This window comes from Crinia signifera, chromosome 19 (genome assembly GCF_055691185.1).
Source record: "Crinia signifera chromosome 19, ASM5569118v1, whole genome shotgun sequence".
Classification (NCBI taxonomy): Eukaryota; Metazoa; Chordata; class Amphibia; order Anura; family Myobatrachidae; genus Crinia; species Crinia signifera.
The window spans coordinates 24839788-24864936 of record NC_139226.1 but is presented as its reverse complement, the minus strand read 5'-3'; the positions used below and the strand labels follow the sequence as shown (position 1 = coordinate 24864936).

Genomic DNA, 25149 nt, shown 5'->3' with positions numbered 1-25149 from the left:
GATGTGACCGGGCAGCTGCAGGGGAGATCCGGAGGGTGATGCAGAATCCGGGAGGATTGCCCACCTTTCCGATTTCCGGGACCCTCCCGGCCAATCCGGGAGGGTAGGCAACCCTGTTATAGACACACATGGTATATTAATCATACTTTATGTGATGAAAATGAGAAAATTATAAATAATAAATAATCATAATATTAAACATTATTGGCTGCACTTTGGGGGTTATTCAGGCCTGATCACTATGTGCAAAGTTTCAGAGCCCTGCGATCAGATACCCGCCTCCCAGACACAGATAAACCCGACCTGTGCACAGCCGCAGATCCATACGCAACTCATTCACCATCAAATGATTTTTCCACTATGTGCAGCCTGCACGTAACCGAGACTGTTCCACAACTTTGTAATAGAAACAGGCTGACCGAGGCTGCAGCTAACAGGCCCTTGGGCACGCCAGAGATTTTCCTGTTCCTCCCAGAAAATGTCTTGGTGACACCCACAAATGGCAATTTCTTATCCTCGGAATTCCTCTCTATGTACAGACAATGAATGCCTCACTATGTGGTTTTCTGGTGGTGTCACTAGGTTACAGGACCAGGAAGTTCTGTGGTTGGTGCAGTGACACGAGATATCAGCTCTATTACTAAATCATTACACACAGATTCCTCATTCTACAGATGATAAACAGGAGACACACGGAGCGGACATCTACAATGAGGGTCTGTGTAACAGCAGGTAAGGCAGGGTTGTCTACTTCTACAGTCTCCTCTCCAGGAGTAGCCCAGAAAGGAGACTGACAGCAGAGCTGCGGGGGACGGGGCCTGATATCTGCATCCTCAAGCCCCTTCTCCAGCCCTGCAAATACCGGGATTTACTGGTCTCAGAGGAGGGGGCGGGGTTAAAATGATGTAATTTAACCCCTCCCCTCCCAAAATGCTGTGAATCATGGTATTTAAACACTGAGTTGCGCTATTTAAATACCCGGACCCTGGGTGAATTTGTGGGCACCTCAGAATCTGGGAGGTTTGCCCACCTTTCCGGTGGGCTGGGATGGGGACCCAATTTCCGGGACCCTCCTGGCCAATCTGGGAGGGTAGGCAACCCTGAGGTAAGGTGCCACATACATAATGATACATCTATACTACATTATCACACAGGGGCGTAACTAGATATTTGTAGGCCCCATAGCAAAAGTTTGTAAGGGCCCCCTATTTAGCAACTAATGGTGATAAATGCATGTGAAACATATTACTTAGATGGTAAAGATGGGCCCCCTTCAGCTCTGGGCCCCAGAGCAGCTGCACCCCTTGCACCTATGGTAGTTACGCCCTTGTTATCACATGTATATTACAGCACATATTACCATGGACCATACAGCGGAGCATGTCAACCTTTATCATGTGTCAACCTTTTGTCTGTCGACCTAGACACTGTCCTTAGGGTTACCAACTCATCCCTTTAATCCGGGACACATATTAATTACACAGGTTCTGTGCCTGGCTTTCACCTGGTTTTAAACTGTCACACCTCAAGACTCCATTTCACCTGGTTTTAAACTGCCACAGAACCTGTGTAATTAATATGTGTCCCGGATTAAAGGGATGAGTTAGTCACCCTAACTGTCCTCCTACTGACCATTGCCTGTTATAATGGATTATCAAGCCCGAAAATATATAATTAAAAATGTAAGATTACATTTCACAGCAAAACTTATGCAGCAATAACCTGTCTGTTAATCGTGCTGTTTTTAACATGCATGTAACATGTAAGTGTCAGGGATGAGCAGGTTTGGATCTCCAAGATCCGAACCCTCTTCCAAGATCTTCCAGATTCGAGCTGGGATCTGAGTCTGGCTCAGGTTTTCCCACCAGACTAGGATCCCAGAGCGAGGCAAAACACCATCATCCCACTGTCGGATTCTAGCGGGCTTTGGATCCTATATCTTCACTCTAACATAGACAGGGCCGGTGCCACCACTAGCCAGCTTTAGCCAATTGCCTGTGGGCCCTGGCCACTGGAGGGCAGCACCGGGTCATACTCACATCAGCACTCACACCCACAACCTTCCCCACCCCAGTGCAGTGGGCTTGGGGATTCTTATGATGGACGGCACCATGACTAAGGTCCAAGATTAGGACTGAAACACATTGGTACTATGCAGCATCTGTGAGGAATAAATACACTTATTGCAATAGAAATTGGTGAGTGCCCTGTCTCTGGATATATACAGTATATATATATATATATATATATATATATATATATATATATATATATATATATATATATATATATATATATATATATATATATATATATATATATATATATATATATATCTGGGGTTTCCAGCAGTCAGAATATTGATTTTGGTATCCAGAAGGAGGGAATCCTGACATGGGTCAGGGGAGTTTACTTACCCTACCATTGCCACCCTCCCCCAAAAACCTAACCCTTCTTCCCCGCACACATGACCTTAAGTACTAACACTAGTGCCTAAACTTATCCCCCACACCCTGCCACTTAAACCTAACCCCCCTGATCCCGAATCCAATCCCCCTTTCCAAGTGCCTAACCCTATCCCCTCTACCCATAGCCCTACCCTAAGTTCCCCACTAGTGCCTAAACCTAAACCGTCTCTTCCCTGGGTGCACGATAGTGCTGCCTCCATACTGACCATTTGTCATCCCGGCAGTCAGGATTTAATCTCTGGCATCATAAAAGATTTGGGGATTACAGTGGCTGTCTGCAGGCGGTAACCAGGATGCTTGCATTGGTATATTTAACCCCAGCATCCTGACCTGAGTGCTGAGCGATCGTGCTTAAGCTAGTTGCTCATCGCGGATGTCGGGTGGTCTCTTGTGTTCAGGGCTTTAGACTATCTTGTAATATGACCCTAGGCCAAATACATTCTACAGATGAGTTAGTCAAGATTTGCCTATCCAGCACTTGTCTGATTTTTCTATTCGATATTGACTAAACGGGGGAGCACAGCATGGAATCGGCAATGCGTGCGGCTGAACACTACGACTCAAACTCATTTTCTATTTGATTTCAAAATCGATAGCTAGAATCGTACCGTGTATCCACAGCTTAAGATGTTTCTGCGCATCAATAGCCGGGGGGAGTGGAGGGCACCTATTTTTTTCAATATCTTCCATGGATGACATCATCAACAATTTACCCATGAACTCCTGGGCGCATGATATAGCCGATTAATGACATCATTCATTGACATCACCCGGGCCCCTCCTGAACGTGCACGTGTTCATGAAACATGAAATAGTCAAATTAAACTGCATGTACAGACAAAAGGGGAGGTCATTAACCACCCACAGGAGTGCGCATCACTACAGACATCGGGTGTCCACAATGGACGATATTACAAATGATCTGGTTCTGAAGGGCCAAAATGAGCGATGTCACTTGTACATTAGCGCCACTCTTTACAGTATCACCCATATGTATATTTCCATATTTCATATAATTATGTGCCCACATCAGGTCTCCTGCCATCACTAGTACCCTCAGGGGCTACAGATGTATTTGTCACCACCACATCCTGCAGTAACCCTGTCAGATTGGCTGATGATTGATGTCAGGATGTTTCTCTTCCAGTTCTCCTCAGTCTGTGGATGGATCTGACCGGTGGAACCATCAGTATTCAGCTGATCCCTCAGTATCCAGTGATCTCGGAATCTGTCACCCTGAGTGTTACTGGGGTCACCGGGACAATTTTAGCTTTCATTTGGTATAAAGGACCAAGCACAGATACTCAGTATATAGTCCTCACATATTTTCCTGTTCAACCTTCCACACCAGTTACTGGGCCTCAATACGTCTCTCGGATCACACCTTTCCCAAATAGCTCCTTACTGATCACAGATCTCCATATAGAAGATTCTGGTAATTACACAGTGAAGATACAGACATATAGTCCAGCAGAGCAAGCGTCTGTGACCCTGACTGTCTATGGTGAGTAGTAACAATGGTGTAACTGCCCCAGGCAGCTGTATGATGAATAATGAGCTGGGTCACCTCTGTGTAAGGCTGGGTACAGGGGTAGCTCCAGCCAGGGGTGTAAAGAGACTTTGTGGGCCCCATAGCAAATTTCTGAAAGGCCCCAACACCACTATTGTCACTACAATGGTGTTTAGGGGAACAGAAGAAATAGCCGGGATGTACTAAAGTAGAAATTAAGTAAAAACCATGCATTATATTGCTGCTGTGTGAGGGATCTGACCCGGATCTCTCCCAGCATGCACCGCTGTTACAGGCGTCTCTGCATATGTACAGAGGGACTCCTGGGTTACAGACCCGGAGGTTCAGGTAGTGGCGGGGATAGCAATGGGCAGCGCTTATCAGAAGGGCTGCCTTTTGTGCTGCTCATTGTATATAGTTATTGAATATGTGATATGTGATGGGCGGCTGGATGTTCGGCCACTGCTTGGTGCATTGTGCCACAAGAGAGAGTCAGAGAAAGAGAGAGAAGTGTGAATGAAGGAGTGAGGGCTTCATGGAAAAAGAGGGAATGTGAGAAAGAGAGGAGCCAGTGATAGGGTGTCATAGAGAAAGGGGGTGGAGCAAGAGGGAGGGGTTTTGAGTAGGAGAATGTCAGGGAGGGAGCGATAAAGATCAGAGCAAGAATTTTCATGTTATGAAGACAAAGGAGGAGTGGTGGGGAAAAAAAGAGAATTAGAGAGAGAGGGGTTGTCAGGGAGGGATAGTTGGGGAGAGAGGGACATAGGGGTTGTCAGGGAAAGAGAGTGGGGGTGGTCAGAGAGAGAAAGGGGAGATACGGGGAGAGAGAGTTGGTGTTAGAGAGAGAGAGAAACAGGGATAGTCTATCAGAGAGGGAAAGGAAGGAAAGTGACGGAGGAGAAGCATTGGGAGGAGAGAGATAGAGGAGAAAGAGAGAGACTAGGGGCAGATTGAGGAATAAAGGTACAGTAGGTGAGATGGAAGTGGAGTGAGAGAACGTTGAGAGTTAGAGGCAAGGACAGGAGGAAGTAAGAGCAGGGGAGAGAGGGGGCAGGGTGAGATAGAAAGACAAGAGACAGCAGGGGAGAGAGGGGGAAGAGAGAGCAATCATACAGTATATTAGAGAAAATGGGATGGATAGAGAGCAAAAAAGAAAGGAGAAAAAAGAGAGGGGAGAGATGAGGCAGTGGGGGAGGGGGATAGCTATCCTGCGGTGGGTCTCATGTGCTCTGTGCCATCTCATCGGTGCTGGAGTGACCTGGTGTCAACTCCAATGGTGGTGGGACTCCTTTGCTCTGGCAGTGGTGGGAATCCCTTGACCTGACTCTAGCGGTGGTTGGTCTCATGTGCCCCTGCACCATTTTATTGGTGCTGGCAGTCACAGAAGGATGGAGGGATGTACAGGATGGCAGCACAGCCATGCCCACGTGGCAATAAAAAAAAATGAGATAAAGGGGACTACCTGCCTGCCTGGGCATTATCGCCCCCAAAGCCGATGGCCCCAGTTGCATCCCCCAGCCCCCTTTCAGTAGACACCACAGACACGTTGGTGCTGTCTGACATCAACTGCGGGAATAAAGCTGGTGCCGATCACGGGTCTGGAAAATGGCTGGACGGATTGAACCCTCTTTGAGCCGGCCTCGGATCAGGTAAGTTTGGGGGTTTAGTTCTCTAGGAAGCGCAGGATTGGTTGCTTCAATGTTACTGTTCTTATAATTCATTTAAAAGTACAATAAACTGTTTGAATAAAAAAACAAAAACCCTGTAATATTTACAAAAATGTTCATGTTGTATGCTTTTGTGTTCCTGTCGGTAATGATGCTGGTCCCCCACACCAGGTAGCATGGCCACAGGCAGCCCCCTCCCCCACACAGGTAGGAGCCGCTGCTGATTGGATTTATATTATTCCCTTATAATTTATTTTATTTGCTAAAATATTCTAAGAACAGACATCCATGTATTGCACAGGTGCCTGGGGAGGCTCTGCTGGGCTCGGTGCTGGAGGGACCGCTGGAGTCATCTGTGGGACAGTCCTGGGAGTTGTGCTGATTGTTAGTGCAAGCTTCCTGCTGTATAAGAGATGTGTCCTTACCGTGAGAGAGCAACAGACAGGTAATGGGGGAGACGTGCAAGTTTTTAGCTAAAAGTTTTGTGCATGGGAGTGGGGTAGTGCTGCAGCTTCACCTATCTGGCAATGAGACAATGATTTATGGTGCTGAGCATCTGGAGCCAAGGCACACTGACAGTGCATTACTGGGAGTTGACCCATGAGACTTTGCACAAGAGGTCAGAGGCTGAGAAGCTTGTGCTGAGTTCTGATAAGGCGCCCAAGGGATTATATTGGTTACCCTTTGTTGTTACCTTTACCATAACTTCCTAGAAATAATTCACGCGGACACCTTATCTAAAAATAAGACTCAGACAACCATGGCATAAGTTTAAAATGGTCAAGTTATTTATTTAGGTGGTATGACCCTTGTTAGTCTATCAAAGGGATGGCCAAGACAGCACTTGAGACCAGCACCAGTCAGAGGTGTATGTCAATGGCAGCGACTGCCTCGCTCCAATCTAACAAACACACCCCTTACGTAAGGTACAGCCTGCACCGTGACGGCTCCCCGCCCCCTCTAAGGTAGGGCGCGGACACCTCAAGGAAGTGCCCACCGTCCCCGCTCATTTTGGGGGGGGTAATACCGCACGGTGACCACCTGACACCTCACCCGACTGCTGGTCGAGAGCGCCTTCTCGCCGATTTTTAAACTAAATTAAATTTAACCGAATTGTTTGGACAGCCCGAAGGCAATGAGCACCAGAGAGAGGAAAGAAAAGAAGGAATGGGAGGGTGGGAATCCGGATTCCAAGAGGAAGTTCCTCCCCCTAAGCTGGACCCTATATACCCCACTTAAGCTACCTCCCCTTTGGGTGCTGATTGGCCCATAAGCACCACATGCTAACCTGTCTAAGAATTACACACTGCTCTGATGCTGCTTGTGTATCTGCGTTTAACCCCTAAATCCCCGGGCTCTTAACTACACTCTGGCTTATGCAGCCTTCGTTTTGCCTAAGGCGCCCAAGGGATTATATTGGTTACCCTTTGTTGTTACCTTTACCATAACTTCCTAGAAATAATTCACGCGGACACCTTATCTAAAAATAAGACTCAGACAACCATGGCATAAGTTTAAAATGGTCAAGTTATTTATTTAGGTGGTATGACCCTTGTTAGTCTATCAAAGGGATGGCCAAGACAGCACTTGAGACCAGCACCAGTCAGAGGTGTATGTCAATGGCAGCGACTGCCTCGCTCCAATCTAACAAACACACCCCTTACGTAAGGTACAGCCTGCACCGTGACGGCTCCCCGCCCCCTCTAAGGTAAGGCGCGGACACCTCAAGGAAGTGCCCACCGTCCCCGCTCATTTCGGGACTCGCCCACCGTCCTGGCAAGGGGGGGGTAATACCGCACGGTGACCACCTGACACCTCACCCGACTGCTGGTCGAGAGCGCCTTCTCGCCGATTTTTAAACTAAATTAAATTTAACCGAATTGTTTGGACAGCCCGAAGGCAATGAGCACCAGAGAGAGGAAAGAAAAGAAGGAATGGGAGGGTGGGAATCCGGATTCCAAGAGGAAGTTCCTCCCCCTAAGCTGGACCCTATATACCCCACTTAAGCTACCTCCCCTCTGGGTGCTGATTGGCCCATAAGCACCACATGCTAACCTGTCTAAGAATTACACACTGCTCTGATGCTGCTTGTGTATCTGCGTTTAACCCCTAAATCCCCGGGCTCTTAACTACACTCTGGCTTATGCAGCCTTCGTTTTGCCTAAGGCGCCCAAGGGATTATATTGGTTACCCTTTGTTGTTACCTTTACCATAACTTCCTAGAAATAATTCACGCGGACACCTTATCTAAAAATAAGACTCAGACAACCATGGCATAAGTTTAAAATGGTCAAGTTATTTATTTAGGTGGTATGACCCTTGTTAGTCTATCAAAGGGATGGCCAAGACAGCACTTGAGACCAGCACCAGTCAGAGGTGTATGTCAATGGCAGCGACTGCCTCGCTCCAATCTAACAAACACACCCCTTACGTAAGGTACAGCCTGCACCGTGACGGCTCCCCGCCCCCTCTAAGGTAAGGCGCGGACACCTCAAGGAAGTGCCCACCGTCCCCGCTCATTTCGGGACTCGCCCACCGTCCTGGCAAGGGGGGGGGTAATACCGCACGGTGACCACCTGACACCTCACCCGACTGCTGGTCGAGAGCGCCTTCTCGCCACTGCCAAGGCTCCCCAGACCTAACAAGGTCGCCCGGGACCAGGCCCGCCACCCCTAAACTAGACCTAATGCCTTCCTATTGCCGAGTCACGCCAGAAAAGATGTCACCCAGGAAAATTTCCATGCCCGCGTCAGACAGGTGGACCCCGTCTGACCTATAAAGGTGGGCCGACTCCCTAACTATCGTGGGGTGCCGCACTGCCCTATCCCCCATGGCGCTCACCCTCCTGGAAACTGCGTGGTTCACCTTTCGCCTTGCCCTATCTATGGCAACTGCATTCCTGCAGCCCCGCCACTGAAGCCGGGGGACGATATCAGACCACACTAACTGCACACCTGGCCAAAGGGCCGCAATGCGCTCCAGGTCAGCCGTTATGCTACACATGAGTGAGAGCCCTGTATTTTTAACCAGGTCGTTGCCCCCTAGATGTATAATCAATGTGTTGGGGGGACCTGAACCGCGGGCCTTGGAAACCAGCAGGCTATAAAGCCCACCCCACTGAAGTCCCCTAACCCCAAACCACTGCACTGAGTCAGCTCGTAGCAAGCCTAAAGCTCTGGAGGCCATGGGATGCCTGGCCGCCCAAAAAATATATGAGTGGCCCACTACCCAAACTCTCCCCTGATGTGATGAGGAAAGGGAAAAGGCTGAAAGAGAAAAAAACCTAACGTTAACATCAATATATTATACACTGTAACACAACCAGAATACAGTAAACAGCCCAAGTGAAGGTGAAAAACTTAAAAAACCTCCGGTGAACTTTGGTGACAGCCGAATTGAATTAGTTCTATCTCGGAGGAAAAAGTAAAAAATTCACTCCACACCGTCGATTCCCGAACGCTAGCCGTTCCAGAACCGATTGTAAACTTACGTTTTTGGGCTGGCGCAACAGGCGCATTCTACAACTTATCTACTTTATCTAACTTATCTAATCTTATATATTTCCTATAAGCCGATGACTTCCACCTCCCTACCTTCTGTATGGCAGAGGGTGGAAGCCCCGCCGCCGCTGCGCATGTTGCGGCCCCTATGCGAAAGGAGTGCGTCCCATAATCCTGAGCCCTCAGGCCTATGCCGGTCAAGCACCGTCTAAACACAGCCCCGAACTGAAACCGGGTGAGGGGCACACCATCTGTGTGCACCAAAAACTGCATGGCTCCAACCGGCCTAAGAGACATGTAGTCCCTGCACAATGCTACAGGACAAATGGCTTGGTTCACACTGGATCGCAGGGTGGCCCAACTACCCTTTCCCAACTGGTCTGTTTTGGATCTCTGTATCCTGCACAGGACGTGGTCCTCATGGAGAACCACGTCCCCCGACCTAAGACCAGACTGGGCCTTCTTGCTCGCAGCAACCAGTTCCCCAATCCTGAATGCCCCGAAAAAGGCGAATGCAAAGGCCACCTTCAGGAGCGCAGCCTCAAAGGGGTTATCAGCCACCTTATCCAGATTTGCTACTAGCTCCCCTAGCATGCGCTCGTCTATAGGCCGCCGAGTGTCAGGAGGCACTGGCCGCTGCTTAGCCCAGCCCCTCAAAGCCTTACTTAATACAAAAGAGGCTGTGGGATCTTGCTCCCCTCTCAGCCTGCTGTGGAAAGCTATACCAGCCAAAGCCGCCGTCATAGCCGACTTTGATCTGCCCCTTACATAATGGCCCCATACGAATGCGAGTAACCGGTCCTCGACCGACTTACCGCTAGTGTCAGGCGCAGACTGAAACTCTTCCCAATCCCTCCAGGCCGCCTCGTAAGCCCTGCGGGTTGAGGGCGCCAGTGGCAGCAGTGCCAAACCCTTCATGCCGATTCTATGATCTGCCATACAAGATTTGGACACCTAAGCCCCAGGGGTGACGCTTCAGGAGCGAGCTCCCGAAACTTAGTAAACTGAAACCTAGACAGGGCGTCAGCGATAGTGTTTTCTATGCCTGGGACATGTCTAGCCCTAAAATGTATATTGTACTTCAGACAATGAAGCACCAGGTAACGCAGCAACCTGAGGGCCTCTGGGGAAACCGCCCTCTGATTGTTAATTGCGTGTACCACCCCCAGGTTGTCACACCAGAACACTATGCTCCGATTTGCCAATTCCGCTGCCCACAGCTGCACTGATACTATGATGGGGAACAGTTCCAGCAGCAAAAGATTGACCGTGAAACCCCTGTCAATCCAAGACTGTGGCCACCGTGCGACGCACCATTCCCCTTGGAAATAAGCCCCAAATCCCGTGGAGCCAGCCGCATCAGTGAAGAGCTGCAGTTCCTTGCTGGATTCTGGCTCCGTGGGCCATATAAGCTCCCTATTAAATTGCCCCAGGAATGTGGACCACACTTCCATGTCGTCTCGCATTTCCCGTGACAGCCTGACCGTGTGGTGGGGGTCCCGAACCCCCGCCGTGGCCCTCTCGAGCTTGCGGCAGAATACCCGCCCCATGGGAATGATGCGGCAATCAAAATTAAAGGACCCCAGCAGGGACTGCAATAGTCTCAGCTGTATCCTCTTCTTCTGCAAGCACTCGACTATTAGCCCTTGAAGCTTTGTCACCTTATCCTCGGGCAAGCGGCAGCACCCTGCAGCCGAGTCTATTTCTATGCCAAGGTAAGACAGGACCCTGGTGGGTCCCTCCGTCTTATCCGCAGCTATAGGGACCCCCAGCTCCTCTAGCAGGGAAACCGCCCTGGACAATATATGGGCGCACGTGCCGTCGTCTCCTGGTCCCACAAAGAGAAAGTCATCCAGGTAGTGGGCTACGCCCGCACAGCCTGTACTGCTCTGTATGCACCAGTGCAGGAACGTGCTGAATTTCTCGAAGTAAGAGCAGGAGACAGAACAGCCCATCGGTAAGCACTTGTCTATGTAACAGCCTCCATCTAGCCTAAAGCCCATGAACCTGAAGGACTTAGGGTGTAATGGGAGGAGCCTAAACGCGGATTCAATATCCAGTTTGGCCATAAGTGCTCCATGGCCGAAACCCCGGACTATGCCCAGCACCTCGTCAAATAGCTGGTACTGCACACTACAGAACTCATCCGGGATGGCGTCGTTTATGGACGCGCCGTGGGGGTGTGACAGGTGCTGAATCAACCTGTATTTACCCGGGGTCTTCTTAGGGACCACCCCGAGAGGGGAAAAACACATGTCAGGGAGGGGGTTCCCTTGGAAGGGGCCCGCCATCCTGCCCAGGGCTACTTCAGCCTGGACCTTCTGGCGGACCACATCTGGAAAATCCCTGGCCGACTTGAGGTTCCTAATGCAGGAAACTCTGATTCCGTCAGGGATGGGGAGGGGGAAACCAAAACTAAACCCGTCCAACAAAAACCGAGCATCAGCCCTGTTAGGGTACGCCATTAACCTACGGGCCAGGGCGTCTACCACAATTGGGGAAGGGGCCTTACTTTCCGCCAGTGCCGGCGTCCCCGTGATCCCCACCTTTGGCTGCTGACCTGCAGGATTTGGAGGGGTGCCCCGCCCCCCCGCAGTTACTGCAGTCGTGACGGAAGCGGCACTTGGCGCCCCTGTCACATTTGCCCTCGTTGTACGCAAAGCACTTCCCTTTGCCGCCGGCTTTGGACCCGGGTTTGGCCGCAGGAAATGGCTTCCTACCCGATGTATCTGAGCTATGCTGCCCTTTGCCTATGACCTCGAGCCATATCTCCACGTGCTTGCAGCCCATGGGCATGACCCTTGACCCGGCGTGGGCGAGGCGGAACTTCTCATCGTAGTTCCGCCACGCCTGCCCCTTATAATCCGTGTACGTCTCGTTCACAAGGAACAGGTAGCGTAAGACGTTCACGTGCTCCCCAGGCCTTGTGCTCAGGTAACAAGAGGAGAATATTAAAAAGCCCTTCAGCCAATTGTGGAAGCCTTTAAAGGCCGCCTCGCTACCACTTCCCGCTTTCTTGGCTGCCTCAAAGTCTTTTTTCATGTCGACTGTCAGTGTAAAGAAGTCGACAAACTTTCCCCTTTTTATTTTGTCCTTTACACCCTTACGCAGGCCCCTGGCCATGGCGGTGTTGGTGCAATGGACCATATCGCCCGCTGTGGCAGCTACTTCAGGATCCGCCTCTTTCCTAGCCCGCTTAGTGCCACCCACTTTTTTCGCAACCGCGCGTGCCACCATTTTAGTAAACTTGCGCGGGCGCTTGGGGGACCCAGACTCGTCACTACTGGCTGAGGAGTGAGAGGAAGAGGATGCACACTCTGAAGTATTGTCATTCTCACCATCTCCAGAAGCTTCGCCTTGGACCACGGGATCCGCCCGTGCTGTGGCCCCTGTCCCTGCGGAAGTGGATGCTTCTGCCCTTGACGTGGATGCAGGGGTCTCGGTCGACCTGGGGGCCGGAGCCAGGACCCTGGGTATGGCTGGAGCCGTCACCGGTGTTTACGGTCTGGATTCCGGGACCCTCCTGGACCTTTCTGCGTCCTCTTCCTGGGACGATCCCCCGAACATGCCACTCCTGCCTCCGACAGAGGATACCTCGGGAGATAAAGGTGCAGTGTTAGGACCATATCCTGAGCCCGTCACCCTTACTGACCCTCCCGCTGCTGTACCAGAGCTCCCCAGGCCCCCAGTCGCATAAACCTGGTTGACCTGTTGAGCCTGGGCATACATGTTGGGGTGCGTGTAAGCCGCCCCCTGAAAAACCTGTTGCGGCACCCCCGGGCCCTGCGGTTGTGGTGCACCAGCACCCTGCCATGCCCCCCCGAAATACCCCCCGGGAAACCCTCCACCTGTCCCCGCTGCTTGGGGAAAGTACGGGAAAGGGGGCTGCTGGGTCCCTGTGTAGGGCCCGTATTGTGGGTTGGGCATGGGGTACCCCGGGTAACCCCCCGCATTCTGACCGGGAAAAGCCCACTGCTGCTGCTGCTGCACGGGGGGTTGCATGTATGCCTGCTGACCCGCACCAAAACCCGTGTGGCCAAACCCCTGGTGTCCCCCCTGCCCCGCCGGGGCCCCGGCGAAGCCCTGAGGGGCCGCGGGGAATGGCTGCTGGCCTTGATGCCATTGCTGCTGCGGGGCCTGCCAACCCTGGAAGGGGGGGGCACCGCCATCCATCCGGCCGCCGACGAAAGCGTCCCCACGGCCACCGTCCCAGCCCAAGGGGATGAGAGAGCCCCTCCCCGGGGCTATGATGTTTGTCAGGGAAGCCAGAGGGCCCTGACCCGCACCGCGCTGCCCACCTGCATTCATCCGCAGAGGGCTCCATGTGGGGCCCCCTGTTATGACCTGCAGAGGACTCCCTGGACCCTGCGCTAATGGGGTGCTAGTCCTGGGGGGCACCCCCCCATCCCCCCCCGCTGAGTGACACCCCCCCACCACTCACCCCGCTGCCTGAGGCGCGTGGGGTGCCCATAGGGGTCTGCATACCCTGCGCTGGCGTTAAAACGCCAGCAGATGGCGCCAGAGCACTGTCCCCAGCAGCGCTACTCGCTGCTGGGTGCCCACCATGTGCTGCTGGCGCAGCGCGCTCCCCGCTCACAGCAGAGCCCTGCTGAGCCGGGGAAACGCTTCCCTGCGGTGGGGACGCATGTCCCCCAGAGGCAGAATGTGCAGGAGACGGCACGCTCACCCGCGATGACGCGGTCGCGGCCGTCCTGCTGCCTCCCCTGCCTCCCCCGCGCGCTGGTACAGTCGCCAGCGGGCGGGCTGCGTCTGCCAACCACCTAGGTGGTGGAGCAGATCTCTTGGGGCGGCCGGACATAATTGCAGCTGCGCGAATGACAACAGGCCTAAAAACAAGGTAAAATGTACTTAGCTTCGCGTGCTGCACTGTGTGAATCCGGATTCCAAGAGGAAGTTCCTCCCCCTAAGCTGGACCCTATATACCCCACTTAAGCTACCTCCCCTCTGGGTGCTGATTGGCCCATAAGCACCACATGCTAACCTGTCTAAGAATTACACACTGCTCTGATGCTGCTTGTGTATCTGCGTTTAACCCCTAAATCCCCGGGCTCTTAACTACACTCTGGCTTATGCAGCCTTCGTTTTGCCTTAATGGAGCTCATCACATGCTTCACAAGCCTATACAGGACAGCAGCAGTGTCATCATTATGGGAGGGATTTTAATCAGAGGCAGCTGTGATTAATGTACAGAAAGACAAACACAGGCTTTTCATGTGGTGTATATACAGTGCTATTTTTGTAGGAAAATAGGTTCAGGAACTCTGGGCGGGGCAGAAAGTGGGCGGTGATGTGGGAGGAGCTACAAAAGAGACGGGGCGTTACATAAAAAAAAAAGAAAAACATGTAATTCCTCCAAACAGTGGCATGGTATACATATGCCGCACACCGTGATGGCCATTATACATATGCCACACACAGTGATGCCCATTATACATATGCCACACACAGTGATGCCCATTATACATATGCCACACACAGTGATGCCCATTATACATATGCCACACACAGTGATGCCCGTTATACATATGCCACACACAGAGATGCCCGTTATACATATGCCACACACAGAGATGCCCATTATGCATATGGCCCACACAGAGATGTCCATTATGCATATGCCACACACAGAGATGCCCATTAAACATATGCCACACACGGAGATGCCCGTTATACATATGGCCCACACAGAGAAGCCCATTATGCATATGGCCCACACCGAGATGCCCATTATGTATATGGCCCACACCGAGATGCCCATTAAATATATGCCACACACAGAGATGCCCATTAAACATATGCTGCACACAGAGATGCCCATTACACATTTGACACATAAGTGCCACTTACCTACATGCTCAATGCCAAGGGGCTTCATGCTCAATGCCAAGGGGCTTCATGCTCGATGCCAAGGGGGACAGAACTCACCCCCGCATATTGGGCACCGCTGCAGTTATCACTGGTCCGGTGCCTCCCTGCTCCTCTCTGTTCCTGTGCTGGGTGGATGACTGCACTGCCCACAGTCAGTCGGTCGATAGCTTTTAGGTGCTGCTGGGCAAGTGGCTGCCCCCGGCTCAGTCTCTAAGTCCGGGATGTTGTGAGTCCCCGGAGCGGGTGCTGGCGTCCCCGGATCTCCAGCAGTCTCCGATATGGCGCCTGGGCTGCGGCAGCTAAGCTAGGCCCCGGCTTCAAGGGAGTGGGTAGGCCGCAACCCGCAGGGGAACAGAAGGTCCCTCCCGGCTCCGCGGCACCTACCCCTCCTGCGGCGGAAGGTGAGAGAGGGGGAAAGATAGCAGCACGTCTCACTCCTGGAGTCCATACACAGCGAGTGGGCTGGTGGTACACTTTACAGGTGCTGGGCGGCCTGGAGCAGGTTCCGGAACGTCGTTCCTGATGACGTCATTTTCAATTTGAACTTCAGGAACGGCGTTCCGGACTGTTCCGGCTCAAAAATAGCCCTGATCCTTCTCATTCTTAAGGAAGAGAGGGACCATCAACAGGGTGGTCAGGTCTGATGAGTAGCGCCAGTCCTGTCTGTTACCACAGATCTAAGGGCCGAGCGCGCAGAGTGCAACTTCAGGGGGACTCTTATGGAAGCTGCCCCTTAGTAGAGAGGGTAGGCAGGTACCAGACTGTGGGATAGCTTATCTCCAGTCACAGGGAACCTGTCCAGAGTGTTGCAGAAAAGGGGGGGGGGGGTCTATAGCAAGTCCCTAAAAGCAAATAAAGGTGATGGCCATCTCTTCTAGAAAAGCCCAGGGGTCAAGGATGGTCTGGGGTCTGCACTCCCAGCAGAAGTGTAGGAAAATGTGGGTGAGGGTCCCCCATCCCTGCATTGTGCCTGAGACACACAGAGGGATGCAGGTGAAGTGGGCATGACAGGAAGGATTCACAGCTATGTGCAACGCACCTGAGGACCGGAAAGATCTGCAGGCAGGAGATAGGTCAGTCTGGAGGGGAGGGCATCAGCAGTAGGTTCCCGGACAGTCTGTATGTTACCCGGCGGGGCAGGATGACGGGGTCGTCGTGGATCGGGTCCTGGCACACGTCCAGCTGGCGGGGAGGTGGCTTCACTGAAGGTGGAGGTCACAACCCACAGGGTGGGACTACTCTCTCCCAGGCGCATAACGGAGATCCGTCTTGTCTGCATCCTAGCCAGGCCACGCCCCTGTACAGCGCACGTATCAAGACGCACGCCAGGCATCTACTTGCCTGTCTGCCTGTAGAGTTCACAGGCAGCCGCTACAGACCCTGCTAGAGGTTCCGGAACGCCGTTCCTGATGACGTAATTTTTCATCTGAACTTCAGGAACGGCCTTCCGGACCATTCCGGCAGAAAAATAGCCCTGTGTATATATATATATATATATATATATATATATATATATATATATATATATATATATATTCTCCCGTGTAGTTCGCAGCCAGTAATGTGGGAGGGTGCACCCCTGTCTAAAGTGACACGTGCCCCCAGAAGGCTTAATCCATCCTTGCATGTCATTGGATGAGCGTTAATACATAACAGCACTGTGCAATGTGAACAGAACATGTGTCGCATGTTTGTTATGTGTGTACATTGTGTAGTGGTAGATCACATGCCTCCTAATAATCTGGCTGCTGTAGTTATTACAGGAAGGGGCGTGGTCTCACTGCTAGGGTGTGGCTTCACATGAACAATGATTGATATGGGGGTGTGGCCAGCGCTCTTTGAGCTGCTGGCCACAACTCCAGACCCTCTGGGGGACATTTACCAAAATGGATTCGTAGAAAAAAGGTGTATTCGTAGGGAGAAATACACCTTTTTTTTACGAATTTGTATTTTCGGGATTTACAATCCCAAAAATACAACAATTCGTAGTCCTAAAGATGGAACATTCGTATTTGTATTTACAAATACGAATGTCTACACCATCGATAGAATACGACAGAAATCACCATTCAAAAGAATGGTGGTTTCTGATTTACTAAGCAGCCGTACTGATAATACAGCTGCTTAGTGGTGTAAAACAGGCATGCAAATACGACAGGAAAATAGAACACCATTTTCATGTCGTATTTGCGTTTTAGCCTGCACGGATCAGTCAGATCCGTGCAGGCTTCGGTGTAAAAAAATAGAAAAATAAATAAATTTAAAAAAAAAACGGCGTGGGGTCCCCCCCACAGCCGAAACCAGCACCAGGCTGACAGAGCCTGGAGCCGGTAATTAAAAATCAGGGAACCCGACAAATAGGGGTTCCCCGATTTTTAACAACCAGCCCCAGGCTCCTGCTCTGGGGCTGGTTCCCAAAATACGGGGGACAAAATGACTAGGGGTCCCCCGTATTTTAAGAACCAGCCCCAGGCAAAACCAGCCAGCAGGGTAATGCCACAGCCGGGGGGAGACTTTTTATGCAAGTCCCCCCGGCCAAAGCATTAACCCTACCGACCAGTCAGCCTGGCCAGGGGCCCTGGGGGAGTGGGGACCCCCCCAATAAAGGGGTCCCCCCCCTCCAGGACTTACCTGACCAGGCTGAAGCCTGGTGCTGTCCTCGATGCCCCTGGGCGGTGGGCATCGAGCTGATGGTATGGTGTAAAAAATAGAATAAAAACCATTGTCTTTTACTGGTGAACTATGAGTCCCAGCAAGCCTCCCCCGCAAGCTGGGACTTGGAGAACCACAAGTCCCAGCCTGCGGGGCATTAAAGGGCCCGCTGGGTCTTGTAGTTCCACAGTAAAAGAAAGAGTTAAATAAACACACTGACACACGTGAAAAATAAAAGTTTAATACATACATAACACATACATACTGATACTTACCTTTCTTGATCCCGTAGGTAGCCCTGGTCCTGATGTCCTGTGTCGTCCATGTCGGCTGTCTGCGTCGTCCTCCAGGTCCATGTCGACGGTCCGTGTCGTCCTCCAGGTCCATGGCGGTGTCCGGGTCCGAAGAAATCCATGTTGGAGCTGTGGAAGGAAATCCTACTCACCTGGTCCTGCGCTGAAGAAGTCTTCTCTTGATCCGACGTAGTCCAGGTAATCTTCCTGCTGTCGCCGGTCCCCGCTGTCTGCGCTGTCTCTGCATCGCGCTGAGCAGAGATGCTGAAGTTTCATATTCGGCGCCTCTCCTCAGACTGAATTCTATTGGCCGCCTAGCAGGCCAATCAGGAGCCGAGAAAGTCGGCTCCTGATTGGCCTGCTAGGCGGCCAATAGAATTCAGTCTGAGGAGAGGCGCCGAATATGAAACTTCAGCATCTCTCCTCAGCGCGATGCAGAGACAGCGCAGACAGCGGGGACCGGCGACAGCAGGAAGATTACCTGGACTACGTCGGATCAAGAGAAGACTTCTTCAGCGCAGGACCAGGTGAGTAGGATTTCCTTCCACAGCTCCAACATGGATTTCTTCGGACCCGGACACCGCCATGGACCTGGAGGACGACACGGACCGTCGACATGGACCTGGAGGACGACGCAGACAGCCGACATGGACGACACAGGACATCAGGACCAGGGCTACCTACGGGATCAAGAAAGGTAAGTATCAGTATGTATGTGTTATGTATGTATTAAACTTTTATTTTTCACGTGTGTCAGTGTGTTTATTTAACTCTTTCTTTTACTGTGGCACTACAAGACCCAGCGGGCCCTTTAATGCCCCGCAGGCTGGGACTTGTGGTTCTCCAAGTCCCAGCTTGCGGGGGAGGCTTGCTGGGACTCATAGTTCACCAGTAAAAGACAATGGTTTTTATTCTATTTTTTACACCAAACCATCAGCTCGATGCCCACCGCCCAGGGGCATCGAGGACAGCACCAGGCTTCAGCCTGGTCAGGTAAGTCCTGGAGGGGGGGACCCCTTTATTGGGGGGGTCCCCACTCCCCCAGGGCCCCTGGCCAGGCTGACTGGTCGGTAGGGTTAATGCTTTGGCCGGGGGGACTTGCATAAAAAGTCTCCCCCCGGCTGTGGCATTACCCTGCTGGCTGGTTTTGCCTGGGGCTGGTTCTTAAAATACGGGGGACCCCTAGTCATTTTGTCCCCCGTATTTTGGGAACCAGCCCCAGAGCAGGAGCCTGGGGCTGGTTGTTAAAAATCGGGGAAACCCTATTTGTCGGGTTCCCTGATTTTTAATTACCGGCTCCAGCCTCTGTCAGCCTGGTGCTGGTTTCGGCTGTGGGGGGGACCCCACGCCGTTTTTTTTTAAATTTATTTATTTATTTAATTTTTTTTTACACCTTGCAGCCTGCACGGATCTGACTGATCCGTGCAGACTGCCTACAAATAATTCGTATTAGCAGCCGTATATATGGCTGCTAATACGAATTCCTACGACATCGGAGGGTTACAAAGCAGTCGTATATGACTGCTTTGTAACTGATCCTCCGGAACACGACTTTGCATACGACTTAAACAGTCGTATGCAGTCGTAGGGAAAATACCAATACGAAAAACTAGGTTTTTCATATTGGTAAATTTCCCCCTCTGTCTCCTGTGAATAGATGTTGCGCACATGTACAACCCCACCCCTTCCCTCGGGACGCTGCTGCCCATGGGTGGGAAACATGGACAGTCCACCAAAAAAACAGGACTCTCCCGTGTAAATTGGGACAGTTGGGAGGTATAACATGGCTTTCTAAATACAATGACAGTATATTCATTTGACAATACACTTAGCATCAGTACATCTGTATAATACAGTAATATCCTACATGATAACCATCTGTATAACACAGTAATATCCTACATGATAACCAATGTAAATGCATCTAAGTATTTCTAATTACCAACAGTGACATCAGATAAGAGGGACGCCCCAGAGACTGAGTATTACAATGTACAGGCTGCTACAGTGGTGAGTATAGAACCGATGTGTCTGTACATTGTACTGTATGTACTCCAGGGTTGCCGACTTTCAGATTCTCCTCTCCGGGAGAAGCCCGGAGAGGAGCATTTCACCAGCCGCTCAGGGGGCGGGGCTTACAAGTGACATCACTAAGCCCCGCCCCATGCTGGTAAAACAAGGAATTCACAGATTTCCATGGAGGGGGCGGGGCTAAAATGACGCGATTGTGTCGTTTTAGCTCCGCCCCCTCCTCTGAGCCCCGAGGATTGCGGCATTTTAATGCCGCGATCAGGGGGACAGCGGGGGTCCCCCCTGAATCCGGGAGGGTTGCCCACCCTTCCGGGGGGCCGGGAGGGGGTCCCGATTTTCGGGAGACTCCCGGAAATTCCGGGAGGGTCGGCAACCCTGATGTACTCTATGGGATCACTCGGGAATTGCTGCAGCATAAGGGACACTATGGGTAATCCAGGTAATAGCCCTGTGATCAGGTATACGCCGCCCCTCCCGTGCTATATCCCGCCCTGTGCAGGCCTGCGAAAAATATCTGGATCGATGATTCGCTGTGAACCCGTTCGCAATAACTCACCATCAAATGATTTCCCAGTGTGCATAGTCGTTGCGTAGCCCAGGACTTACCGGGACAGAAACAGTCTGATCGGGGCCGGAGATGACGTCACATGACTTCCCATCAAACACCTGATCATGCCTGTATTTCCCTGACACTCCCAGAAAACCTCTGTCAGTCACTCTATGTAAAGCCAGCGACAAAAGAAAAAAATAGCAGGATTTTATCGCAGTACGGCCCCATTCACGTGTATTATGGGAGTCAATCAGGTCTGAATTATGGCCATAATAAGATATTTGGAAGGACTTGTCTCCATGGGATTCAAATGGTAGGACAACAGTGTATAGGTCAACGCCAAAAGGACGACATGCACTAGGTCAACAAGAGGTCGACATGGCAATAGTTGACACATGGAAAGGTTGTTACAAGGGCCTACATATGGGCCCTTATTCTGGTTCACTCACAAAGGCAAATTCCTTCTCAAATGGACAATACCACGTGCACTGTAAGGGGGGGGGGGGGGGCATATGTAAATTTTAGTTGGGGATTTAAACAAAATAACTCACCCAAATGTAAATCTCTCTGCACATGTTACATCTGCCCCCCCCCCCTCCCCCACAGTGCACATGGTTTTGTCCATTTGAGAAGGAATTTGCCTCTGAGAGTGAACCAGAATAAGGGTGATGGAGCGTTAACATGTGCCGAGCAAAACTGTAGTGGGTCATGAGATAGTACACGCTACACTAATTGGGGGTTCACATGTCCAGCTGAAAAACTTGTGTACACCATTTCTTGTGTCGACCTGTTCCATGTCAGCATTTTGCATGTGTCTCCCCTGCCTGTCCCTGTCACCCACTGCTGTGTTGTATATTATGTACTTGGGTCGGGGTGGATGATGGGGGGCCACATTATATTTTTGCACCTGGGCTCACCACCCACACGTTCCGCCACTGATCAGCCTATACAGTACAGTATATCTAGAATCAAATACTTCATATTATACCTGTTACAGTAACACTCCTCTGTCTATTGTCTGCTCTAGAGGTATCCTGCTAAGCAAGAGTCTACATATATGGTGAGTGTTTCCAGAAAACCAATCATCTATATATACTGTATATGTCTAATGTCCATTTGTGTGTCTCCAAAACACTGCCATCTGTTGGCAGTGAGTGCAACTATGGGTGATATGTAATAGGGTGCGATTTTTAGTCATGTTTTAAAATGTCACAAATTTGCATGCAAAAAAAATGCACATTTTTTGAAAAACTCACCAATGTAAAAGGGTGCAATTTTTTAGACAAAGTCAGAATTCGCATGCGATTTAGTGAGATTTTAGGTAATGATAATGTGCGATATTTCAGACATGAAAGTGTGCGGTATTTAGGGAAAAAATGGCATGAGCCCCCCCCCCCCCCCCCTGAGCATAACCAGTCCTGGTCTCATTGAGCCGGACCTGGTTCCAAAAATACAGGGGCAAAAAAGCATAGGTAACCCCTGTATTTCTAAAACCGGCCCCGGACTCTTGGACCGGTCCTGGGGGGGGGGGGGGGGGGGGACTGGGGGTCCCTCATATTTTGGAACCAGCACTGGGCTCCAACAGCCTGCGTTGTCATGTCACTGCCGGGGGGACTCTTTTTACGTAAGGTCCCCCGGCCGTACCATGCGCACCATGGCTGGTCGGCCCTGGATGGGGTAATTGGAGAAGTGGGGACACCCCCAATAAAAGGGTCCCCCAGGCTTCACCCATCCAGGGCCTATGGCAGTGGACGCCTTGCTGATATGTCTAAAATTACATTATATTACAGTCAAACTTCAAGTCCCAGCTGGCCTCCCCTACATTCTGGGATTTGGAGAATCACAAGTCCCAGCATGAAGGGCATTGGTTTACCCCTTTGGACTTGTAGTTCACCTGTAGAAAGAGTGTTTAAATACAAAAACAGAGATATAGAATAGTACATTACTTTTACACCAATATACATTACCATCCCTGGCTCCAGTGGTAATCCTCTGCTGCAACTCACCCACACTGATAGCCGGGTGAGCCGGCTCCCCTCGTGCTGACTGTGGGGTGAGCCGGCTCCCCTCGCACTGACTGTGGGGTGAGCTGGTTCCCCTCGCACTGACTGTGGGGTGAGGTGGCTTCCCTTGCACTGACTGTGGGGCGAGCCAGCTCCCCTTGCACTGATTGTGGGATGAGCCGGCTCCTCTCGCACTGACTTTGGGGTGAGCCGGCTCCTCTCGCACTGACTGTGGGGCGAGCCGGCTCCCCTCGCACTGACTGTGGGGTGAGGTGGCTTCCCTTGCACTGACTGTGGGGCGAGCCAGCTCCCCTTGCACTGACTGTGGGGTGAGGTGGCTCCTCTCGCACTGACTTTGGGGTGAGCCAGCTCCCCTTGCACTGACTGTGGGATGAGCCGGCTCCTCTCGCACTGACTGTGGGGTGAGCCGGCTCCCCTCGCACTGACTGTTGGATGAGGTGGCTTCCCTTGCACTGACTGTGGGGTGAGCCGGCTCCCCTCGCACTGACTGTTGGGTGAGGTGGCTTCCCTTGCACTGACTGTGGGGTGAGCCGGCTCCCCTCGTACTGACTGTGGGGTGAGCCGGCTCCCCTCGCACTGACTGTTGGGTGAGGTGGCTTCCCTTGCACTGACTGTGGGATGAGCCGGCTCCCCTCGCACTGACTGTTGGGTGAGGTGGCTTCCCTTGCACTGACTGTGTGGTGAGCCGGCTCCTCTCGCACTGACTGTGGGGTCAGGTGGCTTCCCTTGCACTGACTGTGGGGTGAGCCGGCTCCTCTCGCACTGACTGTGGGGTGAGCCGGCTCCCCTCGCACTGACTGTGGGGTGAGCCGGCTCCCCTCGCACTGACTGTGGGGCGAGCCGGCTCCCCTCGCACTGACTGGGTGGTGAGGTGGCTTCCCTTGCTCTCAGCCATGATTGGCTGTTGGTGATTTCAGTGTCAGGAGTGGAGTGCTGCATGTAATGTTACAATGCAGCACCATGCTCCTGTCACTGAGCAGGATCCAGCATTTTGGTGTCACCATGCAACCCCATTCCCTGCTCCCGGGAGGGGGTCCAGGTTGGAGGTGCAAGCTGGTCCGACCTCTGACTCCAGTACGATGTGCACGGGATTGCGCATCATATCCGATTGGATGTCAAACACATTTGGGCCGATTTCTTGGCCTGATCAGTTGTAATCAGGCGAAATTGGCCCAAATTGTTGCAGGGCGGTTTGCAAGTTATTGGCCTAAGCACTTCCAGAAAATGGCAGTGATATGTCCCATTCCTAGCAATGCCAGCCACCCCCCCCCCCATTCCTCAATCAGGTACAGATATTTATTGATCTGCGCGACTATCGGGGGACCTGCATAAGCAATCTAACCTGAATTAGCCCCACAGTCTATTATTAATGTGTTTATAATATATTGTGTATGGTGTAACACTATATATATCTGTATTTCTTGTAGGATTTGCAACACAAATCCCAGGACACTTACAGTGACCTAAAGGGAGGACATGGATACACTGAATAATCTTCTTGTAACAGAAGCCCTCTTGTAACCGTTATCAAAACACCTAATTATAACCTGTTATCCTGCAAACATTTAAATCTACAAATAAATACAAAGATAATTGTAAGTGGTGTCACACAGATCATCGATTCTAATGATAGCATCAACTAAAACTTTTGGATTTGAATTTGTCGGCAAATAAGAACCATTTGGCCCATCTAGTCTGCCCCTTTTTTTACCCTTCAGGTAATCTCAACCCTTTCCGATCTTTATTTCTTTGTAAGGATATTCATATGCCTATCCCAATCATGTTTATATTGTTCTACTGTCTTAGCCTCTACCACCTCTGATGGGAGGCTATTCCACTTATCCACTACTCTTTCTGTGAAGTAATTCTTTCTAACATTTCCCCTGAACCTACCTCCCTCCAGCTTCAGAGCATGTCCTTGTGTTCTGCTGCTCCTCTTCCTGTGAAGAATGTCTCCCACCTGTACCTTGTTAAAGCCCTTAATATATTTGAAAGTTTCTATCATGTCCCCCCTTTCCCTTCTCTGCTCTAAAGTATACATATTAAGATCTTTTAGTCTTTCCTGGTATGTTTTGTGATGTAGGCCATGCACCATTTTAGTTGTCCTTCTTTGTACAGTCTCTACAGTCTCTAATTTGGTGGTGATCAAAAAGCTGGGAGGCCGAGCAATATGCTAATTAGTTTTGGTACTTATGTAGTAACTGGGCTGCCGATTTTGAAATCGGGTCCATCGCATCGCATCGCACCCGACCAAATCGCATGCGATGCGATGCGATGCGATGCGATGGACCCGATTTTTCCATAGGATTCAATGTTAAAATGGACTGAGTCCATTTTAACATGGAATTCAATGGGAAAAAGGGGTCCTTTTCATACCCCTACTATCCAAGTGGGCATGGAGTTGGATATAAACCTGTGGCGAGCGTAGCGAGCCACCGAGCCCGAAGCGTGGCGAGCGTAGCGAGCCCCGCGAGGGGACACAGAATACCGTCCCCTCGCGGGGCTCGCTTCGCTCGCCACGCTTCGGGCTCGGTGGCTCGCTACGCTCGCCACAGGTTTATATCC

The 25149-nt window shown here is 51.3% G+C and overlaps 1 protein-coding gene across 2 annotated transcripts; it reads left to right on the top strand.

The window, feature by feature from the left end:
• Positions 1–579: 579 nt before the first annotated feature.
• On the top strand, positions 580–24821 carry LOC146041751 (cell adhesion molecule CEACAM4-like). 2 transcript variants are annotated; one of them, XM_083161656.1, is made up of 7 exons: positions 580–732; positions 3616–3972; positions 5817–5852; positions 5947–6090; positions 19928–19989; positions 21588–21620; positions 24012–24821. In XM_083161656.1, the coding sequence occupies exons 1-7, from the start codon at positions 675–677 to the stop codon at positions 24075–24077; spliced, it is 756 nt and encodes a 251-aa protein (XP_083017782.1). In that variant the 5' UTR covers positions 580–674; the 3' UTR covers positions 24078–24821. The 2 variants fall into 2 exon arrangements, with proteins under 2 accessions (XP_083017782.1, XP_083017783.1); XM_083161657.1 differs by lacking the exon at positions 5817–5852.
• The last annotated feature ends 328 nt before the right edge of the window (positions 24822–25149 follow it).